Consider the following 10,553-nt stretch of genomic DNA (forward strand, 5'->3'; position numbering starts at 1 on the left):
TTGAAATCAATCAATCAATCAAGACTTTATTGTCATTCAAAAATACACCAACAAATGCAAGTCTGAACGACATTTCGTTGAATACTTACCAAACAGAAAAGCAACAGATCCTACCGCATTGGAAATAAAACCATTTAAAAATGCTGATAACACATAACACAAGTAGATCAGGCAGCATCCGTGGAAAGAGAACCATTTTACTTTTCAAATGGGAGACCCATCATCTGTTTTTCTTGAGGATTCTGAAATTCAGCCCTATTGAACTATCCTATTTCCTATCCCGTTTTCTTTTGTGCACAATAATGTTGCACCCTTGAATATATATTTGATTAATGAGCGTCCATGACCCCTTAAGAAAAGAGATTCCAGGTTCACAATCTTCCTTCTCCAAATCTTAAGTCGATTATCCCAAATTCTATGACTGCCCCCAGTTTTAAAGTTTCCAGGCAAGGGGAACAAACTTCCAACATTGTGAATGCCGCAGCCCTGTAAAAAAAATATTAGTGTGAAGAATGTTGTTGGTCCATTTCCCTCCACAGCTGCTGCCTGACCTGCTGAGTTCCTCCAGCACTTTGTGCCAATCTCTGAACACTCTGTTTGTTTGCTCAAGATTTCAACATTTGCAGTTATTTGTGTTTCTTCATGAGTTATAGGAGCAGAATTAGGCCAATTGGTCCATCAAGTCTACCACTTCATTCAATCGTGGCTTATCTATCTTACCCTCTCATCCCCATTTTCCTCATAACTCCTGACACCCTTTTACTAATCAATAATCTTGTCAATCTCCGCCTTAAATATCCATTGACTTGGCCTCTGCAGCCGTCTGTGGCAATTAATTCCAGATTCACCACACTCTGACTAGGGAAATTCCTCCTCGTCTTCTCAAAGTTTCATACATTCCAATGTGTTAACCTCATAATTTTTCTAAATGTTAAGAATATTTTGATATTTCCACTAAATATCTCCAACAGACAAGTCTTCTCAATCGTAGAAATCAATCTGATGAAATAAAATTCAGCCAAGCATCCATTTTACATTTCTTTGCTGAGCTTCCTTCTGCAATCATAATTGGGTTAATGTACTTGTGTTACAGATTAACGACTAATGTCATACTTACAATAAACTTTATATTTCATTAAGGTATTCACTGAAAGTAGTTAAGACAGCAGCTCAAGTCCTAAACACGTTATGGCAATATCGGGACCTTCGCAGCATTTATAAAAAGGTAAGCAAATTTGCAAAAAAAGATTTGTTTCACTTCGAAATTAAAAAAACTGATAATTATACTCCCTCTTGATTGTCTTTTTTTTTAAGGATGGGTGGAATCAAAGCCATTTTATTACACCAATTTCAACGCTGGAACGTGACAAACATAAAATTTCCACATCTTACCCAGTATTATCAACAACTAATCAAAATATGTCACCTGTTCTTCAATCTGGTGAGTTGCTTTTGATTAACTAAAGCAAATTTAGTTGCTCCTGTAATTTAAGGAATGATTTACCCTGGATTTGTACCGAAAACTTTCCCTGTTAGTTCCGTCAAATCCTTTCTTGGGTCATGAATATATTTTCATTACTCTGCTAAAAATTGGAGACTTGAAGTTTTTCCTGTCTGTTTTACACTGTTCAATTTGTACCCTAAAGGGGCTGTCCCACTGCGGCGACCTAATTGGCGAGTTTAGAAGAGTTTAGGAGAGTTTGAAAAAGTGTCATGTTGAAGACCTCCTTCGACTATGTAAAAGACCTCCTTCGACCTCCTTCGACTATGTTGAAGACTAGCTTCGACTAGCTTCTGGAAAATTGGACACCGAATAGTGGAGAGTGAAGACGACCTCCTTCGACTATGTGGAAGACTACCTTCGACTACCTTCGATTACCCTCGACTACCCTCGATTACCTACGAATAACATGCCCGACCTACTTCGACTAAACCTACGAGTAAAAAAAATATAGATTTTTTTTCCATGGCAACCGTTTTTTACTCGCGGGCATTTTTCAGCATGTTGAAAAATACGCCACGACCTAGTTGAGGCCTCGAGTATGCGGGGACTACTCTCGAGCATGAAGGAGAGTTACAAAGACCTTGTGTCGACCATGCTGCGAGTATGAGTCGAGGGCAAACTCTTCTAAACTCGCCAATTAGGTCGCCGCAGTGGGACAGCCCCTTAGGTTTCATGTGTAGAAAGCACATATCCTTGGCTCTAAAGTGTTTAGTGATGCATATCATAAATATTGATAAATAAATGCAATTTTTTGATTCAATGTGAATATTTTATCTTGTTTACAGTGGCTAGCACGACCTCTTCACCAGCGCTCTTGGGAATCAAGGATCCACGATCTAATTATGAGAAGACAAAGACATCTGTGCAATATTACAACAACCAAGGAGATGGTATTACACACAAAGATTTGACCATGGGTAAGAAATGGAGTGAATACAACAAGTAATATGTATTATAAATAAAAACATTTTGATATCGCCTTACAAATACTTTTGAAATTTCGTCTGCAAAGTTGTTTGAAAAAGTTGAAATATACTTCAAGTTTATTTCAATTATTAGCTACGAATTAAAATTGTTTTCAAGTATTGAAGTTTCATGGTGATTGACGTTGTAGTTTACATTTGAATGTATGAAATAGCAAGAGGAGTAAGTCACAGTCCCTCAATCGTACATTATTTAATAAGTGCATAGCTCATTTGATTATAACCTCGACTTTCTTGTTTATCAAGTGTCTACCTACTTCTGTTTAAAAAATATTCAAAGACTTCCAGCCTGCAGCTCTCTGGACCCCTTTCTTTCAAGAAGCGTGCCAAAGATTCACAATAATCTGAAAGGAAAAAAATGTCATGTGTCATAAATGGCCATCTGTGCATTTTTAATTAGTGTCCCCATTCTAAATTCTCTCAAATCCATTTTACATCTACCCTGTCAAGACTCATCAGGACCTTCCATGATTCACTCAAACTATTAAATTCCATAAGATACAAGTCTATCGTGTCCAACCTCTCCTTGTAAAATAACCTGCTCATTCCAGTTATCTGTGCAGTACACGATCTCTGAACTGCTGCAGTGTATTGTCAATCCGTCCTTAAATAAGGACGATAGTTTATACATTGCTCCACGTGTGGATACTCCAGACCCTTGCATAATTGAAATAGATCCTATCTACTCGCCCCAGCAATAAGCAATAGCATTCTGCTAACTCTCCTAGTTACTTGCTGTTCCTGCATACTGGCATTTTGTAAATCATGCACCTGGCAAAGTATTCATATGCTTTTATGGATCATGCCAACATTTTCACATTTTTCCACATTGTACTACATTTACCAGATCTTTGTCCATTTGCTTAACTTAGCTCTATATTCATAGTCATCCTACTTCCAATGTTATCAAATTGAACAACAATCATATCCTTGGTGCCTTTATCTTATTCATTTGTAGAAATTGTAAATTGTTGGTAGCGAATTGAGGAATGCAGTTGAACAGAGGGATCTAGGAATAACTGTGCATAGTTCCCTGAAGGTGGAATCTCATGTAGATAGGGTGGTAAATAAAGCTTTTGGTATGCTAGCCTTTATAAATCAGAGCATTGAATATAGAAGTTGGGATGTAATGTTAAAATTGTACAAGGCATTGGTGAGACCAATTCTGGAGTATGGTGTACAATTTTGGTTGCCCAATTATAGGAAGGATGTCAACAAAATAGAGAAAGTACAGAGGAGATTTACTAAAATGTTGCCTGGGTTTCAGCACCTAAGTTACAGAGAAAGGTTGAATAAGTTGGGTCTTTATTCTCAGGAGCGCAGAAGGTTAAGGGGCGGACTTGATAGAGGTCTTTAAAATGATGAGAGGGATAGACAGAGTAGACGTGGACAAGTTTTTCCCATTGAGAGTAGGGAAGATTCAAACAAGAGGACATGACTTCAGAATTAAGGGACAGAAGTTTAGGGGTAACATGAGGGAGAACTTCGTTACTCAGAGAGTGGTAGCTGTGTGGAATGAGCTTCCAGTGGAAGTGGTGGAGGCAGGTTCGATTTTATCATTTAAAAATAAATTGCATAGGTATATGGATGGGAAAGGAATGGAGGGTTATGGTCTGAGTGCAGGTAGATGGGACTAGGGGAAAATAATTGTTCTGCACGGCCTTGTAGTGCCGAGATGGCCTGTTTCCGTGCTGTAATTGTTATATGGTTATATGGTACCAAACCTTGTCGAACACCGCTTATCATATGATGCCCTTAATATATTTAAAGTGAGCACAGGAAAAGGGGACATGCTGCGTTTAAGGGGAGTATTGGAGATAGTGCCAAACCATTTTCAAATAATTGGACAGCAGATTATCAGAATTAAACATAGAAACATAGAAAATAGGTGCAGGAGGAGGCCATGCGACCCTTCGAGCCAGCACCGCCATTCATTGTGATCATGGCTGATCGTCCTCAATCAATAACCCGTGCCTGCCTTCTCCCCATATCCCTTGACCCCACTAGCCCCTAGAGCTCTATCTAACTCTCTCTTAAATCCATCCAGTGATTTGGCCTCCACTACCCTCTGTGGCAGGGAATTCCATAAATTTGCAACTCTCTGGGTGAAAAAGTTTCTTCTCACCTCAGTCTTAAATGACCTCCCCTTTATTCTAAGACTGTGGTCCCTGGTTCTGGGGAAACTTTTTTTCAAGCTCCTACCTTCCCGGATTAATTTTCGGATCACATTCTCCGGGCTCTGCGGCCGACCGTCGATGGAGCTGGAGGCCTCCTCAAACTGTCGTGAGCACCACCGCGGGCCGCGGACTTAACATCGGAGCTGATCCCTTGCCTGGGATCGCTCCCACCACGACTACCGCAGAATCACCAACAAGGGCTCGCACTCTCGGGTGAGGCTAGTCGGGAGCTCCAACGTCGCAGAAGGCTCGACCAGCCCCGACAGGAGGTTCAATCGCCCGATGCTGAGGAACTGACATCCCCAACGATGCGGGATCTTGATCGCCTCGACGCGGAGGGCCCGTACGCCGCCGGCTACGGGAGGCAAGATCATCCCGTCAACGGGGGCTCGAGGCCCAAGACCAAGGAAGAACAAAGGAAGAGACTTGAACTTTATTTCGCCTTCCACCACAGTGAGGAATGTGTAGGAGTCACTGTGGTGGATGTTCATGTTAAAATTTGTTTTTTGAGTGATCTGTTGCTTTTTATTGTATGACTGACCTGGCCAATGAAATTCCTCATATGTTGCAAAAGATACTTGGCGAATAAAGTGTGATTCTGATTCTAGATTCTGATTCTGTATTTCATGGAAGTGAATATGAATATCTTTGAATGTCACTTTGATGGTGCAAGGCAGCAAAATAGTAATTCTTATTTTGTATTTAAATCTATTATCAATTCTCTGCACTCTTTCTATTTTAATGTACAACATACTATTCATTCTTCCCAAAATAAGTAATTGTTAAAAGAACTTTCACTCTAACATACTTATTTACAACTTGCATTCTTTTTGTCTTTTCAAATTATTTTGCTTCCCATATTTGCATTAACAGTATCATTTTGGCTGAATTATTACAGTTATCCCACATCTTTTTCCTGATTGATTTCAATAATTGATTATAGGTTCCAGTAAGCTGTCACCAATTTACATAGGTTCCTATTCTTCACCAGCAAAGGAGGAATCAAGACGACTTCACGTGAGTATTGAATGAGGAAATATAAAGTGGAACACTTCTACATCTGAGCATTCCATAATCTTGCAAAAGTTTATCAGATAATGTAAGACACAACTCTATCAGGCACTTGTTTGAGTTTATGTTCAATAGAGAGAGTCATAGAGTGATACAGTGTGGAAACAGGCCCTCCGGCCCAACTTGCCCACACATGTCCCAGCTATACTGGTCCCACCTGCCAGCATTTGGTCCATATCCCTCCAAACCTGCCCTATCTATGTACCTGTCTAACTTCTTAAACATTGGGGTAGTCGCAGCCTCAACTATCGCCTCTGGCAGCCTGTTCCATACACCCATCACTCTTTGTGTGAAAAAGTTACCGCTCAGATTTCTATTAAATCTCTTCCCCTTCACCTTAAACTTATGTCCTCTGGTCCTCGATTCACATACTCTGGGCAAGAAACTGTGCATCTACCCGATCTATTCCTCCCATTATCTTATATAACTCCATAAGATCACCCCTCATCCTCCTCTACTACAAGGAATAGAGTCCTAGCCTTCACAACCTCTGCCTATTGCTCAGACTCTCTAGTCCTGGCAACATCCTCGTAAATCTTCTCTGTACCCTTTCCAGCTTGACAACATATTTCCTATGACACGGTGCCCAGAACTGAACACAATACTCTAAATGTGGCCTCACCAACGTCTTATACAACTGCAACGACCTCCCAACTTCTATACTTCATTAATTATACAAAAAAATATTTCAAAGAATGTTTTAAGAATCAAGAAATCTATGCTAGTTACAGACACTAAAATATCTTGAAGATGAAATATTACCTGTTTTATTTGTAGACTACATCCTAATTAACTTAATCTGAATTATTTTTAATTTCAAATAAACAATTCAGATTAAATTTCATAACTTGCCCATACTGACAAACATTCCATCAAAACCTCTGTAACCATTGTATGGAAAAAAATTACGATTGTGAAGGATCTATGGACACACCTTCTGAGGCCCTTCTGTTCCTCCAGACTTTGCAGATTCTTCCTTTTCATTGTGTATGACCTTGTCTCATTCCTCTCCAAATGCATGATTTCGCGTTTCTGGATTTTATTCTGAGTGCCACTTTCCTTCATGGTCCATTAATGTCCTGCTGCAGTTGAAAATATCCTCCTTGCTCTTAATCACTAGAACAGAATTTGTATCTCCTGCAAGCATTTTTAATGGAACTTAAAATAAATAGAAGTTGGCCCTTTGTGGCTGTTCCATCATCTGTGAAGATCATGTCTGATCTTTAACTTTAGCACCATTTTCCTGCAGTAATCTCCGTCCTTTGATTTATTCATATCTCAAGAAATCTTGATCTCAGTCTTGAGTAAGCTGAGTGACTGAATGTCCATGGTCATTTTTGGTAGAAAATATCAAAGATTCACTTTATTCTGGATAAATAAATTACTTCACTCTGTCCTGAATGGCATCATAAATGAAAACAAGAATTTCTGGAAATGCTCGACAGGTAAGGTAGCATCTGCGTAAAGAGATATAGTTAATGTTACAGGTTGATGATTCATTATCAGAACTGGCCGGTTTTTGAATCTTCTTATTGAATGCCCCCCACTGCTTTCACATCTTAATATGGTGTATCCATTAACAAGAGTGAATTGTATGGAAAATATCTATTGAGCACCCAGTTTTGCACTTAATCTAGTATGCTTTATCTAGGAATGGACAACAGCTAGTTGATCAAAATTATTGGACAGGATTAAATAAAAGTGGTGCAGTGGTATACCTGGTGGAGCCACTGTCTCACAGCGCCAGAAACTTATGTTCATTGTTGACCTCGGGTGCTGTCTGTGTGGAGTCTGCATATTCCCCCTGTGACTGCGTGGGTTTCCTCCCTGTTCTCTGGTTTCCACCCATATCCTAAAGACACGTGTGTTTTTTTTAATTGTCCCAAGTATGTAAGGAGTGAATGAGAAAGTGGGATAACATTGAACTAGTGTGAATGGCCGATCGATGGTCGGTGTAGACTTGGTGGGCTGAAGGGCCTGTTTCCATGCTGTATCTTTCAAACAATCAAATCAGATTATGTTCTGAAGATGAATCTGCCTCTTTTTCAAATCTGTGGGTAACAAATTTCTAAACTTCTTGATTGAAAAAACAGTATTGTAAAAAAAACTGTTTATAACTTTAAATAAATTGTACCATAAGTGAAAGGAAATGGGGAAAATTATTTCTGGGATTTGGAAGTGTGGCACCAAGTTGGTGAGATTTATTCATTTTCATTTACAACTTGTACATGGTGTAACCAACAGTATTTAATAAGAAAAAAAGGATACAAAGTGTTGGTGTAACTCAGCGGGTCAGGCAGCACCTCTGGAAAACATGCTTGGGTGACGTTTTGGGTCGGAACCTTACTTCAGAATCAAAACATTACCCACCTATCCATGTTCTCCAGAGATGCTGTTGACCTGCTGAGTTACTCCAGTACTTTGTGTCTTTTCTTGGTCTGAAGGTCCCGACTAGAAACGTTGCCTATCCATGTTCTTGACTGCCTGACCTGTTGTTTTACTCGCAGCACTTTGTCATTTTTTGTATAACCATCATCTGCAGTTCCTTATTTCCGCAACTAATAAGAAATATTTATTTCTGCTGTATTATATGTTACTCATTTGTAGTGCATATGCAGTTGCTGTAATTCTGTTTTATTAATTCTAACATTTTTTATCAGCATCCACAGATGTACTATGCCCAAGACGACTCGAGCAGGAGAAATTATGATGCTTACAGAATGTATATGCACTCTCCCCACAGTTATGAAGACCCTTATTTTGATGACCAAATTCATTATCCAGCAGTCACAGATTATACATCACGAGGACTAAAATCTTCAACTAATTATGTAGACTTGTATTCCACAACGCGGCTGCCTTACCGAGCAGACCAGTATCCAGGATCTCCAGACTCCTGGGTTTAATATTAGAAAGACACAATAGAAGAAAACTGTTTTTTTGCTCCATTTTTGAGATTTGATTGTAAGTAATCATTGATGTAAAAGATTTCCAGTGGAGACAGTGTGAATGTAACTTTAAGGAAGGAATTGAGGATGTGCATCATTTGGAAAAGGATATAGAAGGAACTGCAAAGGAAAATTGATGAGTCTTTAAAGTCAGACTAGATGTTAGATTTCTTATGTAGCTTTTATAGTTTGGTGGTGGTGTGGGCAAAGTGATGAAAGGTTTGAGATGGAAGAAAATAGTTGGATAATGTATGAGCAAAATAAAATGTGAAACTTCTGTGAATAAAGTGTTAGTTTTGGTTTGTACAGACATTTTAAATATATATGTTCATTTTGTTTTACTGAAATATGGAATCTGAATTATGTATTGCATACTCCTTGTAAATTTTGCTTTCTTTGGTGTAAATATGGAAATGCCATGTGAACAAGGTTGAAGTCATTTCTTAAAGGAGTATCGTGTACGGAAGTTAATTTTAAAATACAAGATTCTTAAAATAGATGAATTAACCCAAATGAAAATAAGTGCATTTTGTTTTAAAGGAGTTTTGTAATTTCAAACAATGTGTGTTTCCCAGTAAACTGAAAACTTATTTTTCCATTCCCATTCTGTGGCTGGTTTCACTGCCATTTGCTATATGCATTTATAAATAAATGTGATCATTCCATATATTGAAGTTTTGAGCTCAAGAATGTTTCTTTGTTTCACTAAATGAGCAATATTTACTCTTTCAACACTCATGTTTATTTGAAGCTGAAGGAGCTGGAAACCTAAAATAAAAACAAAATTTGAAACTACTCATTAGATTAGACAGAGTCTATGGAAAGAGATAGAGTTAATGTATCTGTGTAATAACCTTTATCCAGGATTTATATCAATCTTTTTATCACTGGTATATGATGTTCATGATTGTAAGATTCCAATATTAATATGATTTCAAACAACTTTTATCACTATTGTTGTTTAGTAACATTTAGTTTTATTCTCCCTCTTAATTTTAATGTATATTTTTATGTTTACATTCTTAAAATATTCCAGCAGCAAGTAGCACCACTAATTACCAAGCATTTGCTTTAACTGATTTTCAGATCTTTTGTGTCACAGAAGTGCCGATATAAAAAAAAACCATAAACACACCTTCCTTCCTCTCAGAGCTACACATGCCATTAGTCAATGACCATGTAGCAATATGGTCAATAATAAAAAGTGGAGATTGACAGAGTTTTGATTAGTGAGGGTGTCAAAGGTTGCGGGGAGAAGGCAGGAAAATGGGATTGAGAGGGAAAGATAGATCAGCCATGATTGAATGGCGGAATTGACCCGAAGGACCGAATGGCATAATTCTGCCTATGAACTTATGATTATAGCCTTTTCCATTGCCATTCCTTCCATCTCTACATTCTATCTGTATCTCTTATTGCTGTATACTTTTCATCATTCATATTTAACGATAAATATTTCCAAACTGGTCAGGATTGTTCTCTCCCCCTTCGTACTTATGTTTACAACAGGCCAGTTATTTAATTACCATTAGTTGTGCTGACTCCTAACAAGGGATTTTTCAGTCAAACAACAAATGATACAGAATCCCTACTTCAGTGATGACTTCCAGCTTCAAGAACAGCTTCTTGTCAACAATCATTTAGCTCTTGAACACTACAAACACGAACTGAACTACGAATTGTGTGGTTGTATTAGGAATTTTGTGCATTTTTTGCACTAATGGGGCTTTTTTTAAACTAATTGAACTTTTTATTTGCTTGTTTAAGAAAGAACTGCAGATGCTGGAAAAATTGAAGGTAGACAAAATGCTGGAGAAACTCAGCGGGTGAAGCAGCATCTATGGAGCATAGGAATAGGTGACGTTTCGGG

The 10,553-nt window shown here is 38.3% G+C and overlaps 1 protein-coding gene across 8 annotated transcripts in view; it reads left to right on the top strand.

Annotated features, from left to right (window-relative positions):
- pkp4 (plakophilin 4) overlaps window positions 1-9,357 on the top strand; it is a 146,414-nt gene extending 137,057 nt beyond the window's left edge. For all 8 annotated transcript variants that reach the window (XM_055638089.1, XM_055638092.1, XM_055638091.1 and 5 more), the window contains 5 exons: window positions 1,141-1,225; window positions 1,315-1,441; window positions 2,290-2,421; window positions 5,608-5,681; window positions 8,396-9,357. In XM_055638089.1, the coding sequence (XP_055494064.1) occupies window positions 1,141-1,225; window positions 1,315-1,441; window positions 2,290-2,421; window positions 5,608-5,681; window positions 8,396-8,641 (664 nt within the window). In that variant the 3' untranslated portion in view covers window positions 8,642-9,357. The remainder of the gene's footprint in view (window positions 1-1,140; window positions 1,226-1,314; window positions 1,442-2,289; window positions 2,422-5,607; window positions 5,682-8,395) is intronic.
- The last annotated feature ends 1,196 nt before the right edge of the window (window positions 9,358-10,553 follow it).

The sequence above is a fragment of the Leucoraja erinacea genome, chromosome 7 (genome assembly GCF_028641065.1).
Source record: "Leucoraja erinacea ecotype New England chromosome 7, Leri_hhj_1, whole genome shotgun sequence".
Taxonomy (NCBI): Eukaryota; Metazoa; Chordata; class Chondrichthyes; order Rajiformes; family Rajidae; genus Leucoraja; species Leucoraja erinaceus.